The sequence below is a fragment of the Oncorhynchus kisutch genome, linkage group LG30 (assembly GCF_002021735.2).
Source record: "Oncorhynchus kisutch isolate 150728-3 linkage group LG30, Okis_V2, whole genome shotgun sequence".
Taxonomy (NCBI): Eukaryota; Metazoa; Chordata; class Actinopteri; order Salmoniformes; family Salmonidae; genus Oncorhynchus; species Oncorhynchus kisutch.
In genome coordinates, this window is record NC_034203.2 from 32,301,965 (window position 1) to 32,327,126 (window position 25,162).

The 25,162-nt window shown below is 44.0% G+C and overlaps 1 protein-coding gene across 3 annotated transcripts in view; it reads left to right on the forward strand.

Moving 5' to 3' along the window:
• The window catches only part of LOC109879993 (uncharacterized), a 240,621-nt gene that overhangs the window by 87,648 nt on the left and 127,811 nt on the right, over positions 1–25,162 (forward strand). For all 3 annotated transcript variants that reach the window (XM_031810565.1, XM_031810567.1, XM_031810566.1), the window contains exon 2: positions 18,346–20,111. In XM_031810565.1, the coding sequence (XP_031666425.1) occupies positions 18,603–20,111 (1,509 nt within the window). In that variant the 5' untranslated portion in view covers positions 18,346–18,602. The remainder of the gene's footprint in view (positions 1–18,345; positions 20,112–25,162) is intronic.

Genomic DNA, 25,162 nt, shown 5'->3' on the forward strand with positions numbered 1-25,162 from the left:
CCGAAGGTGGCTCCCCTGCCTGTTCGGGCGGCGCTCGGCGTCGCCGGTCTACTAGTCGCCACCGATCCCCTTTTCCTTTTCTGTTTGTTTGGTCTTATTTGTTGCACCTGTCTCTTATTTTGTTTCTTGATTTATGTCTATTTAAGCCTGTTAGGCCCGCCTATTTTTGTGTGGGATTGTTTTTCTGTTAGTCAGGTTGTGCGTGTTGTGTTCCTGCCCATTTGTGCCCTGTGGGCTATTTTCTGTCGATTTTTCGCCCGCTGTTTTGGCCGTTCGTTTTGGGAATCCTAATAAAGTCGGTTTCCCCAGTATCCTCTGCTCTCTGCATTTGACTCTGCACCCACCACTCCAGGAGTTTGTGACAATTTAGCTGTACTAGAACGCGTTAAAAGGCTGCTAAAATCTTAAATATCGATTATTGGTATGGTTTTTTTGGCAAGGAAATATCAGATATCAGTATCGGCCAAAATGTCGTATCTGTGCATCACTAGTAAATATATATAAAAAAGCTAACTTTTTTAACGTTTCATTATTTATTTATTTTCTGAAATTCACTGAGTTGGATGGTCCTCCCCTTCCTTCCCTGAGGAGCCTCCACTGCTCAATATATACTCTATTACCACTGAAAACAATATGCCGAGCAAATCCAATCATGATTAAACTACCTGACCCAGCATTCATCCACTACCTAATCAGCACCAAGCAGTTGATCCCCCCTCTTCCTCTCCACTTATCCATCCTTCTCCTCCTTATCATTTCATTTTCTCTTCCTCCTGCAAAGTGCAGCTCATTCTGTACATTCCTTACTGTAGCTAAAGATGGTATATTTTGTACAATACAAACCTTGATTGAGGCCTCACTTCGGTCAATCTCAGAAAAAGGGAAAACCATGCTTGAGTATTTATGCTGTGTAGGAAGTGTTAACGGTGTTAAAACCAACACCTTCTGCAAGCTGTTCCTTCTTGGACACGTTGTCAGTGGATAATGATGCAAAACTACACCTGTCCTTGACATACAGCATAAACATTATCAGTGAACCTGTGATTTATGTTTTTTTTCTATTAAAAGCAATTAAATCGGGTCAAAGTCTGAAAAAAACAGTGCCGTGTTACAATTGCACAATACAAAGACAGGTTTTAGTTGGAGAGCCTGGCATATTGTAAAAAACAGTATTTCCTGTGTGTGTCTCTGTTGTCGAAAGACCCTCTGTAGTGGACATCATCTGGTTAGGACCTCTATTATTATTCTGTTCATTCTCTTTCATCACTGCTCCCTGGTAGCCTGGCAACAGAGGGTTTGTTTTGAGGACAGGTTAGCCCTTCCTAGTGCTTTTGTTCCTGTGCAGTGATTCACAATGGTGAATGGATGGAAGTCATCATGTCTTTACCCTCTGACTGGCTGGGGCCACACAGCGGATGTGAATGGGTGACAGAGAAAGACACACTGCAGGGTTAACCGACTGGGTTAACACACTGATCAACTCTGTAGGGAGAAAGAGATGGAAGAAGAGAGAGAGACTGATAGAGAGAAGGAGGGGTGGAGATGGGAGAGAAGGAGAGGGGGAGGAATAGGGAGCGAGAGAGAGGTGTTGAGAGAATACGGGGAGAGAGAGAAGTAGTAAATGGAGACGAGAAATGAAATGAGCGAGAAAGATGAGAGATTAGATGAGGGAGGGGGACAAGAAGAGAAAGAGGGAGATGGAGGAAGGGAGGGGAGAGTGCAAGAGATTGATGAGAGAGAGTGAGAAACAAATTCTCACTTCACTCTGAACTGGAAGATTAAGGAAGATTAGAGAGTTAGAGGGAGGGAGAGATGGACTGATAACTTCTACCACATGCCAGCCAGAGAGATATCTTTGAATGCCTCATACACTGAGAGGGATAGAGAAACAGAGGGGGGGGGGGAGAAAAAGGGAGAATGGAGTTAGGGAGGGAGAGAATGGAAGATACAGAATATGTGTCTGTGAAAGAGACAGAATTGGAGTGATAAAGGGATGGATCAAAAGAAAGAGAGAAAAGCCTCAGAGGAGTCCCTGTCTCAGAGGAGTCCCTGTCTCAGAGGAGTCCCTGTCTCAGAGAAGTCCCTGTCTCAGAGAAGTCCCTGTCTCAGAGAAGTCCCTGTCTCAGAGGAGTCCCTGTCTCAGAGGAGTCCCTGTCTCAGAGGAGTCCCTGTCTCAGAGGAGTCCCTGTCTCAGAGGAGTCTAAATGGTAGTGGTCCGTGAGAGTAATGTCCCTGTCTCAGAGGAGTCTTAATGGTAGTGGTCCGTGAGAGTAATGTCCTTATATTAGTAGCCATTTATATGAGTGTGCAGTAATCCTGGCTTGTCTGCTGGGTGGAGATAATAACAGAGCTACAGTACCCATGTCCTCTATAGCTTCAGACCTCCCCACCCTCTCAGTCTAATACTATCCTCCAGTCCAGAGAATGCACACACACACACTTGTCCAGTCAGATAGTGGACATTTCAACACCTACCTACGCCAAGAATCGACTGACCGTTCTCTTCTGTTGTCCTCTCCTCTTCACCATGCCCAAACAATTTCAAATGTATCGACACCGACCGTACCAATCAGTAATCGCAGGCATTTTGCTGATATTGTTCATTATGATAAGTAGCCTACAGTGGAGAAATGTGAAGTTTGAAATGAAATAAGTTGCTAATATGGGTGATTGTTAATGGGACAATTCATTGTTACAACCATCAAACTGGTAGTAGTGGTTAAAGGATAATAAAATAAAAAACGTATACAAATTAATATTATAAATGTATCATTCTATTTATTGTTATGGCATTCATTCAGATATGGATTTTTATCCACATCGTCCAGCTCTACACCTATTCATGGGCTCCCTCTTACTGTCTCTTATTGTCTCCAGCTCCAGGTCAATCCCCAAGCTTAGACCTGGGCCCAATATTAGGGAAAGGGTTATACTGCACGCACACACATACTCACAACTTTGTATCAGAGGGGAGCCTCAGAGAGGCCACTGCAGCAGACTCAATCCGTCACGGAGGATTACAACGTAAGCTTCTCCACGGCGAAGGATGCAGTTTTATGGAAAAACACCGGGCTTTCTAGAAGAGCGGCTCTGTACATTAGCAGAAAGGGGATTCTCCGGCTCTGCAGTATCCTCATTGCCTAGACCGTCATGATTTCTCTCCTATAAGTGCTGACCGTGGGCTACCGTTGTCAATTGTCCCCTGGCCCCTGCCCTCGCAGTGTGTGGTTGGATGATTTCAACTGTGATGAGCAAGTTACCCCGGGGTAGAGGCGGGATTGGTGGTGGTGTATGTGTGTATGTACAGTATGTGTGTGTGTTTGGACATCTTGAGCGGAGTTACAGCTGCTTGCTGGAAGCGAGCCAGATAACCCACACAGCATCACCCAGCATGACAACACCCAACAAACTGTGATGTCAGAAATCTCCACATAACACAACACTGAGAAAACACAACTTGGAAATCTACTCTGACATTCAGCCCCACAACTCTGAACTAAAAACACAATATAAAACCGAATTCAACAACTAAAACAAAACCCAATCCAAGCCACAGAGGAAAGTGAAGTAGAACACACTGAACAAAAGGACATTCATCATTGCCACATTACATTTGAAATGTTAGTCATTTAGCAGACGCTCTAGCTATCTCTCCTTGGTTGCCTATCTGTTGGCGCACAGTGCACATACACACACTCTCCTCTATATTACATACAGTAGAGAGGCCCATAGAGCCACCTGGCTGGGAGACAGCACAAAGAACACACTTAACCGCTCCCTCCGCGAAAAGAAACAAACTGACCCATACAAAAACAAAATGATTTGAGATTGGGGCAAAGTCATTCAAATTACAAAGATAACTGTTACCAGCAAAATAAAACGGAAGAGGAGGGGAGATATATGCTAATAAGGCTGGGACTTTGTGACTCCAAAAGGGGGATTAAAAAGTGTGGCAGCAGAGAGAGGAGTTAGAGAGAGGCTCCAGGGCCTGAAGCACAACACAAAACTAGCTCAACTCAACATTACCATGCAAATAAAATAACATAGTGCTGCAGTAATATAGTATGACAACACCACGACCCTCCAGGCCTACTATAGCCTACTGACCACCACCAAACTAATTATACATTATACATCAGTTGTTACTGTCACGACTTCCGCCGAAGTTGAACTCTCCTTGTTCATGCGGCATTCGGCGGTCGACGTCACTGGGTTTCTAGCCACCGCTGATCCACTTTTACTTTTCCATTTGTTCTGTCTTTGTCTTACACACCTGGCTTCACTCAACCAATGACTTGTTTATTATTGAACCCTCTGTTCCCCATGTTGTGTTTGTGAGTGATTGTTTATTATAATTTGGTCTGTCTTTGTGGGCTCGTGATGTTACTTTGTAAATGTAGTCTTTTTGAGTAAAATACGTTGATTACTCGTATCTGCTGTCCTGCGCCTGACTCTCTACACCAGCTACGCACAGGACACTTACAGTTACACTTTTAAAACAAGTACCAAAGTAGGCCCTACATAGACCTCAAAGCTTACTACATGATATACAATTCATATCATGCTCAAGTCTAGATTGATGTAACATCACACACGATGTACAGAGTGATACCCAACACCAGAGTAGCAACACATTATTATGTTACAAACCACCACTGTTTAACAATCAAAAAGACTAGTAGCTGAGGGAGTTCTTGAAGAAACCTCCTATTGAACAGCGGTGGAAGACTATCGATCTGGATCAGGCTTCAGAAAACATTTCACTGTGCTGCCTGTGGAGATGAGCGTTTAGGGGTTTTAATGAAAGTGAGTTCTGCCAAAAATTGACTTGAGCATTCGGAGCAATTAAAGAGAAGCAATAATATTGCCTCCTTCACGGCTGTAGCCTTGTCGCCTTCTCTTTGTTTAGTGTCGTCTCCTGTCTGTATGTGCAGGATATATTCTCATTCCAACCTTGAGCATTTAAGTGTTTATTCATCTTGGAAATGTTCCCCCTCGAACAGCGTGGCCCATAGGCTCCCCGGTAACTCCCTTGAAAGGTAAACAGGCGAGGAGGAAGCAGAGGGCATCTGTCTGTCAGGGTCTTGTCTATTTCTTAATAAAACTAAACTACATTGTAAGGGCCTCCCTTTTCCGTGAGGAAGGACAAACTTTAATGTACATGTGTTTTAAAGTCAAAACGTGTGTGTGCCTCCCTGTGTGTGTGTCTCCCTGTGTGTGTGTCTCCCTGTGTGTGTGTCTCCCTGTGTGTGTGTCTCCCTGTGTGTGTGTCTCCCTGTGTGTGTGTGTCTCCCTGTGTGTGTGTGTCTCCCTGTGTGTGTGTGTCTCCCTGTGTGTGTGTCTCTCCCTGTGTGTGTGTCTCTCCCTGTGTGTGTGTCTCCCTGTGTGTGTGTGTCTCCCTGTGTGTGTGTGTGTCTCCCTGTGTGTGTGTGTCTCCCTGTGTGTGTGTGTCTCCCTGTGTGTGTGTGTGTGTCTCCCTGTGTGTCTCCCTGTGTGTGTGTGTCTCCCTGTGTGTGTGTTATAGATGATACGTAATGGGTTGGAGATGCATCGAGGGGAGTGTTAGACACATTCTCTGGTGCATTAGTAACATGCTGCTCGCACGCACACCCACACATGCACACGCACAACACTTCGCTGCAGGGAGTGTGTTCATGGATTCCGGGGGACGTTCTCTAAAATGTCAGGCAGCGTCTTGAGAAGATCAGATAGCTTTTTGATGTAGGAAGTCAGCCAGGCAGAAGAGCAAGAAAGGCCGTTTTGATGGGCATAAGGTGGTTTTCTCTAAGTGCCTCTGCAGACTGAATGACTCAACACTCCTCTGTGTCCATGGGGAGCATTTCTACCCAGGAGACCTTTACACAGACCAGCAGAGCTGTCTGTTACAAAAACACCCTCTGACCTTAGGTTATCATTGTGCCTGTGCTTAATGAAGCAACTTTTGTTATTGAAAGTCAGGAGTGTGTTAAAATATGATGCCCAGTTGAAATGCTTGTCACTCAGTGTTTGTGTATAATGCTTGGTAAAAGCTTGGTAGCACATTCTACTGTGCAAAATACATATTTCCTCTCCGTGTTAGAAACATAGAACTCTAGTCATACAGATTACTAAAGCTTGATAACACCTCCACTTTTTTATTGAAATGTTTTAAGGAGCGTGTTAAGGTATGATATCCAGGTGTAATGCTTGTTAGTTGGCATCTGTATATACAGTGGGGCAAAAAAGTATTTAGTCAGCCACCAGTTGTGCAAGTTCTCCCACTTAAAAAGATGAGAGAGGCCTGTAATTTTAATCATAGGTACACTTAAACTATGACAGACAAAATGAGAAAAAAATCCAGAAAATCACATTCACGTCAGTGACTCAACCCACTCAAGTGACTCAACCCACTCAAGTGACGCATCCCACTCAAGTGACGCATCCCACTCAAGTGACGGCATGAAAGAGCACCAGTAAGCCAGTGACTCAGCTCCTGTAATAGGGTTAGAGGCAGAGAATCCCAGTGGAGAGAGGGGAACCGGCCAGGCAGAGACAGCAAGGGCGGTTAGTTGCTCCAGAGCCTTTCCATTCACCTTCACACTCCTGGGCCAGACTACACTCAATCATATGACCCACAGACGAGATGAATTTTCAGTAAAGACTGCCGGGGCGACAGGGTAGCCTAGTGGTTAGAGCGTTGGACTAGTAACCGGAAGGTTGCAAGTTCAAACACCTGAGCTGACAAGGTACAAATCTGTCGCAGTTAAAACATTGTTCCTAGGCCGTCATTGTAAATAAGAATTTGTTCTTAACTGACTTGCCTAGTTAAATAAAGGTCAAATTAAAAAAAGGTTGAGACCGAGTCTGCGTCTCTCACATGGGTAGGCAGACCATTTCATAAAAATGGAGCTCTATAGGAGAAAGCCCTGCCTCCAGCTTTTTGTTTAGAAATTCTAGGGACAATCAGGAGGCCTGCGTCTTGTGACTATAGCGTTCGTGTAGGTATGTACGGCAGGACCAAATCAGAAAGATAATGCTTTGTAGGTTAGCTTTGTAGGTTAGCAGTAAAACCTTGAAATCAGCCCTTGCCTTAACAGGAAGCACAGGAATAATGTGATCATTTTTTTTTGTTCTAGTCAGGATTCTAGCAGCCGTATTTAGCACTAACTGAAATTTATTTGGTGCTTTATCCGGGTAGCCGGAAAGTAGAGCATTGCAGTAGTCTAACCTAGAAGTAACAAAAGCATGGATTCACTTTTCTGCATCGTTTTTAGTCAGAAAGTTTCTGATTTTTGCAATGTTATGTAGATGGAAAAAGCTGTCCTTGAAACAGTCTTGATATGTTCATCAAAAGAGAGATCAGGGTCCAGAGTAACGCCGAGGTCCTTCACAGTTTTATTTGAGACGACTGTACAACCATCAAGATTAATTGTCAGATTCAACAGAAGATCTCTTTGTTTCTTGGGACCTAGAACAAGCATCTCTGTTTTGTCCTAGTTTAAAAGTAGAACGTTTGCAGCCAGGGCAATTTTGGGGCTTCACCATGTTTCATTGAAATGTACAGCTGTGTGTTATCCGCATAGCAGTGAAAGTTAACATTATGTTTTCGAATGACATTCCCAAGAGTTAAAATATATAGTGAAAACAATAGTGGTCCTAAAACAGAACCTTGAGGAACACTGAAATGTACAGTTGATTTGTCCGAGGACAAACCATTCACAGAGACAAACTGATATCTTTCCGACAGATAAGATCTAATCCAGGCCAGAACTTGTCCGTGTAGACCAATTTGGGTTTCCAATCTCTCCAAAAGAATGTGGTGATCAATGGTATCAAAAGCAGCACTAAGGTCTAGGAGCACGAGGACAGATACACAGTCTCGGTCTGATGCCATTAAAAGGTCATTTACCACCTTCACAAGTGCAGTCTCAGTGCTATGATGGGGTCTAAAACCAGACTGAAGCATTTCGTATACATTGTTTGTCTTCAGGAATGTAGTGAGTTGCTGTGCAACAGCTTTTTCTCAAATGTTTGAGAGGAATGGAAGATTCGATATAGGCCGATAGTTTTTTTTTATTTTCTGGGTCAAGGTTTGGCTTTTTCAAGAGAGGCTTTATTACTGCCACTTTTAGTGAGTTTGGGACACATCTGGTGGATAGAGAGCCGTTTATTATGTTCAACATAGGAGGGCCAAGCACAGGAAGCAGCTCTTTCAGTAGTTTAGTTGGAATAGGGTCCAGTATGCAGCTTGAAGGTTTAGAGGCCATGATTATTTTCATCATTGTGTCAAAAGATATAGTGCTAAAACACTTGAGTGTCTCTCTTGATCCTAGGTCCTGGCAGAGTTGTGCAGACTGAAGACAACTGAGCTTTGAAGGAATACGCAGATTTAAAGAGGAGTCTGTCATTTACTTTCTAATGATCATGATCTTTTCCTCAAAGAAGTTCATGAATTTATTACTGCTGAAGTGAAAGTCATCCTCACTTGGGGAATGCTGCTTTTTAGTTAGCTGTGCGACAGTATCAAAAATACATTTCGGATTGTTCTTATTTTCCTCAATTAAGTTGGAAAAATAGGATGATCGAGCAGCAGTGAGGGCTCTTCGATAATGCACAGTACTGTCTTTCCAAGCTAGTCGGAAGACTTCCAGTTTGGTATGGCTCCATTTCCGTTCCAATTTTCTGGAAGCTTGCTTCAGAGCGTGGGTATTTTCTGTATATCAGGGAACTAGTTTCTTATGACAAATGTTTTTAGTTTTTAGGGGTGCAACTGCATCTAGGGTATTCCGCAAGGTTAAATTGAGTTCCTCAGTTAGGTGGTTAACTGATTTTTGTCCTCTGACGTCCTTGGGTAGGCAGAGGGAGTCTGGAAGGTTATCGAGGAATCTTTGTATTGTCTGGGAATTTATAGCACGACTTTTGATGCTCCTTGGTTGGGGTCTGAGCAGATTCTTTGTTGCATTTGCAAACATAGTAAAATGGTGGTCCGATAGTCCAGGATTATGAGGAAAAACATTAAGATCCACAACATTTATTCCATGGGACAAAACTAGGTCCAGAGTATGACTGTGGCAGTGAGTAGGTCCAGAGACATGTTGGACAAAACCCACTGAGTCGATGATGGCTCCGAAAGCCTTTTGGAGTGGTTCTGTGGACTTTTCCACGTGAATATTAAAGTCACCAAAAATGAGAATATTATCTGCTATGACTACAAGGTCCAATAGGATTTCAGAGAACTCAATGAGGAACGCTGTATATGGCCCAGGAGGCCTGTAAACAGTAGCTATAAAAAGTGATTGAGTAGGCTGCATAGATTTCATGACTAGAAGCTCAAAAGACAAAAACACAGTCATTTAGTTTTTTTGTAAATTGAAATTTGCTATCGTAAATGTTAGCAACACCTCTGCCTTTACGGGATACACATGGGATATGGTCACTAGTGTAACCAGGAAGGAAGTGAGGCCTCATTTGACACAGTAAATTCATCAGGCTTAAGCCATGTTTCAGTCAGGCCAATCACATCAAAATTATGATCAGTGATTAGTTCATTGACTATAACTGCCTTTGAAGTAAGGGATCTAACATTAAGTAGCCCTATTTTGAGATGTGAGGTATCACGATCTCTTTCAATAATGGCAGGAATGGAGGAGGTCTTTATCCTAGTGAGAGTGCTAAGGCGAACACCGCCATGTTTAGTATTGCCCAACCTAGGTCGAGGCACAGACACGGTTTCAATGGGGATAGCTGAGCTGACTTCACTGACTGTGCTAGTAGCAGACTCCACTAAGCTGGCAGAGTGACTAACAGCCTGCTGCCTGGCCTGCACTCTATCTCATTGTGAAGCTAGAGGAGTTAGAGCCCTGTCTATGTTGGTAGATAAGATGAGAGCACCCCTCCAGCTAGGATGGAGTCCGTCACTCCTCAGCAGGCCAGGCTTGTTCCTGTTTGTGGGTGAGTCCCAGAAAGAGGGCCAATTATCTACAAATTCTATGTTTTGGGAGGGGCAGAAAACAGTTTTCAACCAGCGATTGAGGTGTGAGACTCTTTTGTAGAGCTCATCACTCCCCCTAACTGGGAGGGGGCCAGAGACAATTACTCGATGCCGACATCTTTCTAGCTGATTTACATGCTGAAGCTATGTTGCGCTTGGTGACCTCAGACTGTTTCATCCTAACATCGTTGGTGCCGACGTGGATAACAATATCTCTATACTCTCTACACTCGACAGTTTTAGCCTTAGCCAGCACCATCTTCAGATTAGCCTTAACGTCGGTAGCCCTGCCCCCTGGTAAACAGTGTATGATCGCTGGATGATTTGTTTTAAGTCTAATGCGGGGTGTTGGAGTCGCCAATGACTAGCGTTTTCAATTTGTCAGAGCTAATGGTGGGAAGCTTCGGGGTCTCAGACCCCGTAACGGGAGGAGTAGAGACAGGAGAAGGCTCGGCCTCAGACTCACTGCTTAATGGGGACAGCCGCTGCTTAATGGGGAAAACCGGTTGAAAGTTTCTGTCGGCTGAATGAGCGACACCGGTTGAGCATTCCTACAGCATTTCCCTCCAGAAGCCATGAGAAAGTTGTCCGGCTGCGGGAACCGTGCGAGGGGATTTATACTAACGTTACTATCTGTACTTACTGGTGGCACAGACGCTGTTTCATCCTTTCCTACACTGAAATTACCCTTGCCTAACGATTGCGTCTGAAGCTGGGCTTGCAGCACAGCTATCCTCGCCATAAGGCTATCGTTCTCCTGTATATTATGAGTACAGCGACTGCAATTAGAAGGCATCATGTTAATGTTACTACTTAGCTTTGGCTGTTGGAGGTCCTGACGAACCATGTCCAGATAAAGCGTCCGGAGTGAAACAGTTGAATGAAAAAAAAGTGGAGTGAGGGAAAAACTAAAAATATAAACGATAATTAAAAAGTAAAAACCGTAAAGTTGTCAGGTAGCAAAGTAAGGTTGGCAACAAAACGCTCAGCAACACGTAAACAAGTCTGCAAGTTGTAACCGGGAAATATGAGTCAAGTCGTTGCCTTGTTTCTAACAAAATGGCCGTAGAACCTTCACCACTGGTATCCTAATGTTAGGTGCTGTTAAAAACATAGCTCTCTGATGGTTTCCAGTGAGAATGAACTTGAGCAGTGCAGGGAGGGAATCAGTCTATGAATGATTTAACACTTGAGTGGATGTGAATGCCGAGAGGGGTCAGGGTTATAGTAGTAGTATATCCCTATACTTACACACTCAGCGCTAAACATGTTCAATTCATAGTAATCAGATTGGTCGTTTTTTGATTGTGCCATTGGGCTGTAGTAGTGAAGGAATGGAAGGTGAATGAATTATATTTTCCCTTGAGGAAATGATGATTACATTGTGATGATTGTTAGACATGTTCTCTGGTGCATTAACAACATGCTGCTTGTACTCACCCCCCCCTACGCACACACCCATGCACACACACCTGCTATTCCTTGTACTGTATACCGTCTCCCACAAACAGTTTCACTTGAACCCAGGACACTCTGACCTTTAACCCAGCCATAGACCCCTCTGACCTTTAACCCAGCCATAGACCCCTCTGACCTTTAACCCAGCCATAGACCCCTCTGACCTTTAACCCAGCCATAGACCCCTCTGACCTTTAACCCAGCCATAGACCCCTCTGACCTTTAACCCAGCCATAGACCCCTCTGACCTTTAACCCAGCCATAGACCCCTCTGACCTTTAACCCAGCCATAGACCCCTCTGACCTTTAACCCAGCTATAGACCACTGAGGTTTAATCCAGCTACAAACCACTCTGACTGATCTGGGACCCTGTGGATCATTAGGCCCGGTTTGTCTTTGTGTTACAATGATCCTTTTTTATTCTAAGCTCTTGGAAGGGAGCGGCCCTGAAGTAGTCTTATCCTTCTGCACTAGAACAAGGATTACACCCCTCTTCCTGGTTCTCTCCTTTTGTTTGTTCTCTGTCTTTCTGCGCTGACAGACCCTCCCATCTCAGGGTATGTACCTCTTCAGGCCTGGCAGGGAATGGCAGGTGACTGGTGCCCAATGCCCATGCAGCCATATTGCTCACCACTTACATTACCGTCTTCTGACAGGTTTCACCTGCAGCCCAGCCTCAGTCAGTGTGAGGATGTATGAATTCCATCTGATTTATCCTAAAGGTCTTCAGTGAGAAGAAGCGAGGAGGAATGACCACTCATCCTCCAGGTCTGCTGATACAGTTGAAGTCAGAAGTTTACTTACACTTAGGTTGGAGTCATAAAAAAACGTGTTTTTCAACCACTCCACAAATTTCTTGTTAACAAACTATAGTTTTGGCAAGTCGGTTAGGACTTCTACTTTGTGCATGACACAGGTAATTTTACAGAGAGATTATTTCACGTGGGTCAGATGTTTACATACACTAAGTTGACTGTGCCTTTAAACAGCTTGGAAAATTCCAGAAAATTATGTCATGGCTTTAGAAGCTTCTGATAGGCTAATTAACATAATTTCAGGCAATTGGAAGTGTACCTGTGGATGTATTTCAAGGCCTACCTTCAAACTCAGTGCCTCTTTGCTTGACATCATGGGAAAATACAAACAATTCAGCCAAGACCTCAGAAAAAAAATGTATACCTCCACAAGTCTGGTTCATCCTTGGGAGCAATTTCACAATGCCTGAAGGTACCACGTTCATCTGTACAAACAATAGTACACAAGTATAAACACCATGGAACCACACAGCCGTCATACCGCTCAGGAAGGAGACGTGTTCTGTCTCTTAGAGATGAATGTACTTGTGCGAGAAGTGCAAATTAATCCCAGAACTGCAGAAAAGGACCTTGTGAAGATGCTGGAGGAAACCGGTACAAAAGTATCTATATCCACAGTAAAACGAGTCCTATATCGACATGACCTGAAAGGCCGCTCTGCAAGGAAGAAGCCACTGCTCCAAAACCGCCATAAAAAAAAAGCCAGACTACGGTTTGCAACTGCACATGGGGACAAAGTTGGTACTTTTTGGAGAAATGTTCTCTGGTCTGATGAAACAAAAATAGAACTTTTTGGCCATAATGACCAAGCTTGGTCGCAAATGGTTCTTCCAAATGGACAATGACCCCAAGCATACTTCCAAAGGTGTGACAAATGGCTTAAGGACAACAAGTCAAGGTATTGGAGTGGCCATCACAAAGCACTGACCTCAATCCTATAGAAAATTTGTGGGCAGAACTAAAAAAGCATGTGCGAGGAAGGAGGCTTTACAAACCTGACTCAGTTACACCAGCTCTGTCAGGAGGACTGGGCCAAAATTCACCCAATTTATTGTGGGAAGCTTGTGGAAGGCTACCCAAAACTTTGACCCAAGATCAACAATTTAACGGTAATGCTACCAAATACTAATTGAGTGTATGTAAACTTCTGACCCACTGGGAATGTGATGAAAGAAATAAAAGCTGAAATAAATCACTCTACTATTATGACATTTCAAATACTTAAAATAAAGTGGTGATCCTGACTGACCTAAAACAGGGAATTTTTACTAGGACTCAATGTCAGGAATTGTGAAAAACTGAGTTTAAATGTATTTGGCTAAGGTGAATGTAAACTTCCGACTTCAACTGTGTCTGCTAAGGTTCAAGATGATGACTGGGCAGTGTGTTCAATGGCTTTACGCTATTAAAGCATAGTGAGGGTCTCCCAAGATGGACTGGTTATGTTTGTGGCTGCCTCTTCTCTCTGTTCTTTGTTTCCCCATGCATAATTCTAAGGGCGACTGTTCTTTCCCTGCCTTCCTTAGAAGGGAAAGTTTTTATTTTTCTTCTTTTTGACTTCTGTGGGTCCGGAGGCGGTCCCCTGAGCTTTTTACCAGGAACGGTTCAACAGAAAAACATACACATTAGTGTCATGAAGAGGTTGTATTTGTGTTTTTTTGTGTGGGGGTGTAGGCGGGGTGTGTCGGGGTGATGCACTGTAACATTGCTATAACAATATGCGTGTGTGTGTCTGAGTTGAGAGAGTGTGTTTGTATGCATTTTATACACAGGGTCTAATCCTGAATGCTTATTAAATGGTAAAAAAACACATTCCAGTTATTACCTGCAAAATCTTTGACTTTGAAATGCCTATTTACTCTGTTCCATCTGACTGCGCAACCCCCTGTCTCATCAGCCCACCCAGGCAATTTATAAACTTGATCTCCACTATAAAAAGTATCTATACATCTCCTCACATTTCTTTTAGACGAACAGCTGTATTCCCATCTGACCTTTAACCCAGCTATAGACCCCTCGTCTAAAAGAAATGTGAGATAATGTCTCAATACTTTTTATAGTGGAGATCTCTCCGACATTTGCAACATTGTTTCAATACCCAAATTTGATCTCCAGCTGTCCCATAGTAATCAACATGTCCGGAGTCGGGACGAGACAGGCAGGCAGCAATTCTCAGCCAGTCGAAATCATGAATCAGCTGGCACAAGTTTTATGGATACATACAAGGAAATGTCAATTGAAAAAAAGGTCAAATGAAACAAAGTGCAGCTAGTTTGCAGTCTTTCCAGCTTCAGTTTGAAATGAGTGTATAAGCTGTGTTATCGGCTAGCACTCTAACAACAGTGTCTTGATGAGAGAGCACATTTTCTATGCCAGGTGAAATCGCGCTTCATTAGCTCATTTTTATGGATGTATCTAAGTAAATGTCACTAGAAAAGATGCTTATACAAATGCAGCTACTTTGCTGTTATTCTGGCTGCACGTGATTCTTTTTGACGTGACTAAGTTAGCCATAGTTGGCTAGCTAGCAAGCAAACAAGGGATAAGAACGCTGCCAGACAGTATGGCAATAGAATATTTAGAATGAACGACTGGGTCGCGTCCATAGATAGAGAACAAAAAGACTGAACGACTGGGTCGCGTCTCTGGCAACCAAACCGATGGAACGAATGACCAGTCGGCTTGGGTAGCAACCCTAGATTTGTGTCGTGACTATTTTGAGGAAGGATGAAATAGTATGACTAAATTCATCAAAATAATGTTCTTAATGAAAATATGTCAATCATTATTTGAATACGTTGTATAAAAGAGATAATTGCTCTTGAAGTTGGTGTTTGGATGATATATTGGCACAGTTTGCCAGCACTGGACATTGTCTCGGGCCTAACACCTGTGCCAATATATCCTCCAAACACCAGCTTCTCGGGCATTATCACTTAAATGTATTTGGATTAAAACATTTTGTACACAGTGTCTTGAATAATGAAAGAATGGCTGTTTTTAGTTTTTTGATTTTGTTTGTGTTTTGGAGACTGTCTGTCCTGGTGTACTGCTGTGATAATATGTTTGTGTAAGAGAGGAAGGGAGAGACAGACAGTGCGGATGGAGGTGAATCGTAATTTTAATTTTCAGTCTCGTTAAGTTGGCGACAGCCTTCACTGCACCGCGGCTCCCTGCGATCGATGGTGGAGATCTGCCTCTAATACTAACGAACCAAAAGATGATTTGAGTTTGGTGCCCAAGGAAGGGAAAAATGTATTAAGATATTTATGGCCCCAATTAATCAGTTCAGTGAGAAACTCACCCGGGGGGTGAACACGGCAGGAAGCAGAGGAAAGTTAAAAGATGAGGGGGTGTTCCACCGTCCACGTACCATATGCCCCTTAATCACCTTTACCCCACAGTGAGGAGCCTCCTGGGGATACTATAGCTCATCTGTTTCTGGATGAGGAAGCCTAGAGGAGACAGGGCTGGTTGTCACACAGGTTGGTTGTCACAATGCTTATAACTAAAAACCTGGACAGTGGTCTGAATTGAGTTGAATGTACAAATGTGTTTATTAGAGATTAGTTTAGTAGAGATCCATGTTGTTCACACATGTCAACATCACAAAACATTTATATTAGGAAAATACCATTTCTATGCTCCAGATTAGTAGTTATGAGCATTGTGATAACCAACCCGTCTCCTCTACCTTATACCATTTGGGATGTAAAGCTCGTCACCAGAGGCAGAAAGAGGACAATTATTGACTGGTATATTTCAATAGACACAGCATGTGTAACACATGCAACCTGTTATCAACCTGCCATGTTCACCAACCCTACCAATGTATTACAGGTTACATCATCCTCTCATTAAAACATAGAGTCACACCCTCTAGACCAGTCTAAGCCACTCTGTTCGACAGCAGAATACATTCCAGGTACTTACCTGGACCAGCTGAAGGACTGCACTGACCCTGTTAAATCACTGGGAAAATTCAGTCTCTGACACAATATCACAAATTGACACCAGTAATGAACCCCTCATCCAACCACACGTCCATATTCCGACCGGTTTAACGTTACCCTGGAAATTTGTATTGTGGTACTTTAGTCAGTAAATGTTCCACTTGTTATATGAGTACTGTATAGGTTTTATAGTGGTATCGTGTGTCATCAATATGGCTGTCACCTGTCATTTTCAATGTCACTGGGCCGTCAATAGGAAGGGATTGGCTGATTGATTACGGAGAGCATAGAGGGTGAGGGACGCTACGACAGCACCTTGATTGACACGGAAGGAGGAAAGGAGATGAAAGACGAGCAGAGGAAGGGATAGCATATGAAAACAAACCTGAGGCAGAGAAAGATAGTGAGACAGCCATGGATAGATAGGCTGAGATAGAGAGAGGTGGTGAGACAGCCATGGATAGATAGGCTGAGATAGAGAGAGGTGGTGAGACAGCCATGGATAGATAGGCTGAGATAGAGAGAGGTGGTGAGACAGCCATGGATAGATAGGCTGAGATAGAGAGAGGTGGTGAGACAGCCATGGATAGATAGGCTGAGATAGAGAGAGGTGGTGAGACAGCCATGGATAGATAGGCTGAGATAGAGAGAGGTGGTGAGACAGCCATGGATAGATAGGCTGAGATAGAGAGAGGTGGTGAGACAGCCATGGATAGATAGGCTGAGATAGAGAGAGGTGGTGAGACAGCCATGGATAGATAGGCTGAGATAGAGAGAGGTGGTGAGACAGCCATGGATAGATAGGCTGAGATAGAGAGAGGTGGTGAGACAGCCATGGATAGATAGGCTGAGATAGAGAGAGGTGGTGAGACAGCCATGGATAGATAGGCTGAGATAGAGAGAGGTGGTGAGACAGCCATGGATAGATAGGCTGAGATAGAGAGAGGTGGTGAGACAGCCATGGATAGATAGGCTGAGATAGAGAGAGGTGGTGAGACAGCCATGGATAGATAGGCTGAGATAGAGAGAGGTGGTGAGACAGCCATGGATAGATAGGCTGAGATAGAGAGAGGTGGTGAGACAGCCATGGATAGATAGGCTGAGATAGAGAGAGGTGGTGAGACAGCCATGGATAGATAGGCTGAGATAGAGAGAGGTGGTGAGACAGCCATGGATAGATAGGCTGAGATAGAGAGAGGTGGTGAGACAGCCATGGATAGATAGGCTGAGATAGAGAGAGGTGGTGAGACAGCCATGGATAGATAGGCTGAGATAGAGAGAGGTGGTGAGACAACCATGGATAGATAGGCTGAGATAGAGAGAGGTGGTGAGACAGCCATGGATAGATAGGCTGAGATAGAGAGAGGTGGTGAGACAGCCATGGATAGATAGGCTGAGATAGAGAGAGGTGGTGAGACAGCCATGGATAGATAGGCTGAGATAGAGAGAGGTGGTGAGACAGACATGGATAGATAGGAGAGAGGTGGTGAGACAGACATGGATAGATAGGAGAGAGGTGGTGAGTGGGAGAGGTCGGAAGAGAAAAAGACAAGGAGGAGGAGGGGGAGGAGGAGGTGGCGGGGGAGGAGGAGGTGGCGGGGGGGGGTGGCGGGGTAGTGCAAGGTTTTTTCTAAGAAAACTAGTTGTTTAAATGGAGAGTGAAGTAAGGAAAGAGTGCAAGATGGGGAGGGAGTAGGACAAAGGGTGAAGGAGGAATCTTTTGGGAATATTCAGACCTCAGCCATGCCCCAATGACTGTACTGACAGGGCCTGTCTGTAACACAACACTGCTCAAATGTTACACACCAACACACTACACTGCACAAGACAAGACAGTTAAACAAAAACACTACACAACTCACAAAGTAACTGCAAATACTACAAGAAAGTACACACAATTAAGAGCATGGATCAGTATTGCGAGTGACAACACAGGGCGACCTACTGAACACTATGGTCACAGAGTGTAACAACAGCTATCTGACTTCACCGTGCAATGCACCAGTGCTTGTGTTAATGTGATTGCCGCTCCATTAGTGGATCTGTCCTGCTTGTTCATCTGGGAGTCCTCCTACTTACCTTACTGTGTTGCTCCGCTTTGAATTAACATTAAAGTTTTAACTTAATTATCTTTATCTTTTCTCTCAGGTTGTTCATCCCTCCGTGGAACACTGAATGAGACGTTCTGCAAGAGGGGAAAAAACAGCAGAGAGGAGCCGTGAATAGATAGAGATTTTTTGTGGGAAGGGCACCTGCCCTCCAGCTTAGTGTGAAGGGCATGTAATGGAAGAGTGCGAGGAGGATACAAGGAAAGAGAAATAGAGGAGAGAATGAAGACAACTGGAAAACAAGTACTTCCTCACAGAAAGTGTCACTCAAATTAGCTCATCTCACCACAAGCCAAGATGATTACCAGGAATCTGCTCCTATCGGTCTCCCTATGTCTGTGGGAGGGGCTTATGAGAGAAGGTTCAGCCACTAAGATCATCAGGAGAAGAGGGGTGGGTGGGGTTAACTTGCTGAAGTTTGGGGAGAACAGAGTAGCCGACCAATGGGATTCAAGTGTGGATTCAAATGTGATGCCAATGGTGACTCTTAGAAACTTGATTGGTCATGACCATGGTGTTGATAGTGGCTCCAAAATAACCCAGAATAATGCAGCCATAACAGCTAATAAGGAGAGGGAGACTTTTAAACCTAATCCCGTGTTAGACTTGGAAGAAGACCCTGTCAAAAAAGGGGAGTCAACTCTGTCTGTGTCACTCAATGACAGGGAAGCCATCCAGGAGAAAGGGCTTAGAAAGAGTAGGAACAGCACCAAAAACGCTGAAAATCCCACCAAGACAGGGAAGATGGAGAAAGTATTCTTAGTCCACCACAGGCTAGACATGCACTCCAATAAAACCAGATTCAAATCCCTTCCCCGATCCAGAGTCAGATCAGATCTGAGCGTTCACACCACAGGGCTGCCAGGCAGAGGACTCACTAAGGATTCAACAAGAAACTTAAACCCAACCGGCAGCTACGGTGTCCTGAAACTACTGTCAAAAGAGAACCTGGTGAGGATTGTGAACTCACAGATTCAGAGCAAGAGCAGCCGAAGCAGAAAGAGAGATTTGATTGATGTGGATCACAGCCAGTTGGAGGCCCTGAAATTACAGAAGCAAGATATGGCTGTCACTCAAAACCATTTCACATTGGATAACCAAACTGCTCTGCCACATGTAAGCGCTGTCACAAATGCTGATTTCAGTCCAGAAGAGGCTGTTCACACTTTAAGTGTAGCCACTCCAGATTCTGGTGTGGGAAAGGACAACTCTGAGATGAGGGGTTCAGATAGCACAGACACCTGGATGAACAAGCACATCTCTCACCCTCTGTCACTGCCTATGAATGAGGTCAGTCTCAACACTGAGAGGGAGGTGACCAACAGTCAGACTGACCCTCCAGCCACGACCAAGCATCTCCCCTCAAACGTCCCTTCTCAGACAGATGCTGGCCATCCATCAGTGTTCACCCTGCAGCCCCAGAGAAAGGGGACTCAAGATTTCGAGGAGAGCCTTCTTCATACAGCCGGACCACGACTCAAGATCCTGAGTCCAAGTGCCACTCAAGACCCTGTAGTTGGCGCTACAGAGTTAATTAACAGCAGCCATGTCCTCAAACTCCGCCCAGACCCATACTGGGGGGTCAGCCAGGACAAGGCAGCCAGTGGGGTGATGACAGTCGAGTCCGAGCCCGGTAATGGCTGGGGCCTGGTGTTCCAAGAGGCGGAGTCAGATGAGGAGGAGGAAGAGGGGCCTGGTCAGACGGGGGGGGAGGGGACTCGGTCCCGCAGCAGAAGGAGTTGGATCTGGAACCAGTTCTTTGTAATTGAGGAGTACAGCGGGCCGGAACCTGTGCTCATCGGAAGGGTAAGAGGAAACATGATTAACTTGTTCATTAGTTCTATGAAGCATTTCTTAAGTGTTATTCTGTACCAGGGGTCTTCAACTCCAACCCTGAACCCTACAACTGGCTAACCTGATCCAAGTAACCTTGGTCAAGATGGAAGACCATGATTAGTTGAATCAGGTTTACTGCACCATAAACAGTATACAGTCTATTGGGAAAGTATTCAGACTCCTTGACTTTTTCCACATTTTGTTATGTTACAGCCTTATCCTAAAATTGATTACATTTTTCTCATCAATCTACACACAATACCTCATAATGACAAAGAAAAAACAGTTTTTTTTGTGCAAATGTATTAAAAATAAAAACCTGCAATATCACATTTACGTAAATATTCAGACCCTTTACTCAGTACTTTGTTGAAGCACCTTTGGCAGCGATTACAGCCTTGGGTCTTCTTGGGTATGACGCTACAAGCTTGGCACACCTGCATTTGGGGAGTTTCCCCCATTCTTCTCTGCAGATCCTATCAAGCTCTTTCAGGTTGCATGGGGAGCGTTGCTGCAAGCTATTTTCAGGTCTCTCCAGAGATGTTAGATCGGGTTTAAGTCCCGGCTCTGGCTGGGCCACTCAAGGACAGTCAGAGACTTGTCCCGATGCCACTCCTGTGTTGTCACTCCAGTAGTGGCTGTACTAGAGAATGCAGGCACGTGGGAGATGGGGGTTCAATTCAACCACTTGGAGGAAGGAGTAGGATGTCCTTGTAAATAAGAATTTGTTCTTAACTAATTCCATGGGGTAGCAGGTAGACTAGTGGTTAGAGCATTGGCCTTGTAACTGAAAGGTTACAAGATCGAAACTCCAAGCTGACAAGGTAAAATTTTGTCATTCTGCCCCTGAACAAGGCAATAACCCACTCTTCCTAGGCCGTCATTGAAAATAAGAATTTGTTCTTAACTGACTTGCCTAGTTAAATTAAGGTTAAAAAAATTGTTATTTCGTTGCTGTGATGTCTTCACTATTATTCTACAATGTAGAAAATAGTAAAAATAAAGAAAAACCCTGGAATGAGTAGGTGTGTCCAAACTTTTGACTGGTACTTGCTTAATTAATTTCATTAATGTTATGGTCTTTATATTCCAAGAAAAATGAAAAACCCTCTGCGTCTCCGTTAGGATGGAACGGAAAATATGGCTCTGTACAACGTGACGGTCGGGAGTACAGTATAGTGCTATTTAGCTAAAGTATCCCCGTGTCATGCAGGAACGTGGGAGACCTGGGTTCAATTCCCAGACGTGGAGGAAGGAGTAGGCTGTCCTTGTAAATAACAATTTGTTCTTAACTGACTTGCCCAGTAAAATAAAGGTTACACTAAGAGCATAACATTTCTACAATTCTAGTCTAACCAATACCCAAATGGAGATTCAGTGAAAATAAAAATGTCATTGATTTATCAAGACCAGTCCCAATGCTTGTCTCAGAGCAGTGTGAAATGGTGCTAAAATAGTTGTAGGCTATTGCTTCTAACTTTAATGTGCTCTTTAAATACATAAAACCTACACCCATTTTAACAGCACATTACTCAATACTGGTGAGACTCATGTCGCCTACGGTAGGCCTACAGTATATCAAAAAATATGACGTGACTCTCAGCCAATAATTACATATAGAGGATTGGAGGATATTTCTGTAATTCAGTGAAATTTATTCCCATAGTAATTCATTATGGATCCATAACTAAATAAACATCAGCATTTTGAAAGAGTATTTTTATCATTCTTTTATTAATGAAAGCATAAAGATGCCATTATTAGTTACATTGTTTTAGTTTGAATGTATAGACTGGCACTAAGAACAGAACAATGAGAACGTTTCCCTAGTCAGTGCCATTATTAATGCAATTCCCCTTAAAGTGTTGCCAGCATGACTGGGTGGGGGTCCATCCCCCCTCCTCCTTCCTGGTCCTCCCTTCCCCAGGGGCTAGGTCGGTCTTCTGTGTGCGGCTCTGCGGCCCATCCCATGCCCCCTGCCCTCGTGCCTTGTACCTCACGCACTTTCAGTGGATACAGCTGGAAAACTGCAAGGCAATCCCATTGTGCGCCACTTGGGAGCCATGACCAATATGACCAATATACAGTGCCTTGCGAAAGTATTCGGGCCCCTTGAACTTTGCGACCTTTTGCCACATTTCAGGCTTCAAACATAAAGATATAAAACTGTCATTTTTTGTGAAGAATCAACAACAAGTGGGACACAATCATGAAGTGGAACGACATTTATTGGATATTTCAAACGTTTTTAACAGATCAAAAACTGAAAAATTGGGCGTGCAAAATTATTCAGCCCCTTTACTTTCAGTGCAGCAAACTCTCTCCAGAAGTTCAGTGAGGATCTCTGAATGATCCAATGTTGACCTAAATGACTAATGATGATAAATACAATCCACCTGTGTGTAATCAAGTCTCCGTATAAATGCACCTGCACTGTGATAGTCTCAGAGGTCCGTTAAAAGCGCAGAGAGCATCATGAAGAACAAGGAACACACCAGGCAGGTCCGAGATACTGTTGTGAAGAAGTTTAAAGCCGGATTTGGATACAAAAAGATTTCCCAAGCTTTAAACATCCCAAGGAGCACTGTGCAAGCGATAATATTGAAATGGAAGGAGTATCAGACCACTGCAAATCTACCGAGACCTGGCCGTCCCTCTAAACTTTCAGCTCATACAAGGAGAAGACTGATCAGAGATGCAGCCAAGAGGCCCATGATCACTCTGGATGAACTGCAGAGATCTACAGCTGAGGTGGGAGACTCTGTCCATAGGACAACAATCAGTCGTATATTGCACAAATCTGGCCTTTATGGAAGAGTGGCAAGAAGAAAGCCATTTCTTAAAGATATTCATAAAAAGTGTTGTTTAAAGTTTGCCACAAGCCACCTGGGAGACACACCAAACATGTGGAAGAAGGTGCTCTGGTCAGATGAAACCAAAATTGAACTTTTTGCCAACAATGCAAAACGTTATGTTTGGCGTAAAAGCAACACAGCTCATCACCCTGAACACACCATCCCCACTGTCAAACATGGTGGTGGCAGCATCATGGTTTGGGCCTGCTTTTCTTCAGCAGGGACAGGGAAGATGGTTAAAATTGATGGGAAGATGGATGGAGCCAAATACAGGACCATTCTGGAAGAAAACCTGATGGAGTCTGCAAAAGACCTGAGACTGGGACGGAGATTTGTCTTCCAACAAGACAATGATCCAAAACATAAAGCTAAATCTACAATGGAATGGTTCAAAAATAAACATATCCAGGTGTTAGAATGGCCAAGTCAAAGTCCAGACCTGAATCCAATCGAGAATCTGTGGAATGAACTGAAAACTGCTGTTCTCAAATGCTCTCCATCCAACCTCACTGAGCTCGAGCTGTTTTGCAAGGAGGAATGGGAAAAAATTTCAGTCTCTCGATGTGCAAAACTGATAGAGACATACCCCAAGCGACTTACAGCTGTAATCACAGCAAAAGGTGGCGCTACAAAGTATTAACTTAAGGGGGCTGAATAATTTTGCAAAGTTCAAGTTCAAGGGGGCCGAATACTTTCGCAAGGCACTGTATATTGTCCCGCTAATGACAGGGTTAATAATATATCTGTGAGAATATCCAATGGGCTTTTCTATAATTCTAAAAAGAATAATAGCTTTGTTTAAAAAATAACAATATTTTGGAGATGATTTTGTTTTCAAATAACGTAAAATGAGCAAGAAAAAGGCCATTCTTGAACATGGGTGAGACATTGTTACTAATTTGTAAATATAGCCAGTTTGTTATTTAGAATGATTTATTTCTGTTTTTAGAGGGAGAGAAACCAAAAACCTGCAATCATCTCATGGGTCTCCCAGTCGAGGCCGGCACAGATATTGAACCAGCAACTGTAGCAACACAGCTTGCACTGCTGTGCAGTGTCTTAGAACATTGCGCCACTCAGGGGCTGTACAACGTGACTGGTCGGGAGTGGGCTACAGTACTACAGTAAGAGCAAAATAATCCTAATAAAATGAAATAATAAAAACCTTAGTGTAACAACAGTTTTAGTAAGTAATACTGAAGTCGTGCATAATTATCAGTTTATGTCGCCCATTCATTGTCAATTAGAGACACCGTAGGACCCAAAAGCATAATCAGTGATCTAACTCCTCCTTGCGCTGGTCTGGCGCAATGAAGTGGTGACGCAGGGTACCGTACTAAACCACAAATGACCTCTAAATCCCACAGCATAATCACAAAACTTTTAGTCAAGTAACCGTAGTACTTTGCTATGAACATAGTACTTTGCTATGTTCATCTTTCCCTCGATCCTGACTAGTCTCCCAGTCCCTGCTGCTGGAAAACATCCCGACAGCATGCCACCACCATGCCTCACCGTAGGGATGGTGCCAGGTTTCCTCCAGATGTGACGCTTGGCTTTCAGGCCAAAGAGTTCGATCTTAGTTTCAGCAGAGCAGAGAAGATTGTTTCTCATGGTCTGAGATTCCTTTAGGTGCCTTTTGGCAAACTCCAAGTGGGCTGTTATGTGCCTTACTGTGAAGTGACTTCCGTCTGGCCACTCTACCTTAAAGGCCTGATTGATGGAGCGCAGCAGAGATGGTTGTCCTTCTGGAAGGTTCTCCCTTCTCCACGGAGGAACTCTGAAACTCAATCAGAGTGACCATCAGGTTCTTGGTCACCTCCCTGACAAAGGCTCTTCTCCCCCAATTGCTAAGTTTGTCTGGGCGGTCAGCTCTAGGAAGAATCTTGGTGGCATTGAAGAGTCTTGGTGGTTCCAAATTATTCTTAAGAATGATGGAGGCCACTGTGTACTTGGGGACCTTCAATGCTTCAGAATTTTTTGGTACCCTTTCCCAGATCTGTGCCTCAACAAAGAAGAAGAAACGAACCGACCGTGAGGGCTATAGTGCCACTAACAAAGATAACTACCCACAACTAAGGTGGAAAAACAGGCTGCCTAAGTATGACTCCCAATCAGAGACAACGATAGACAGCTGTCCCTGATTGAGAACCATACCCGGCCAAA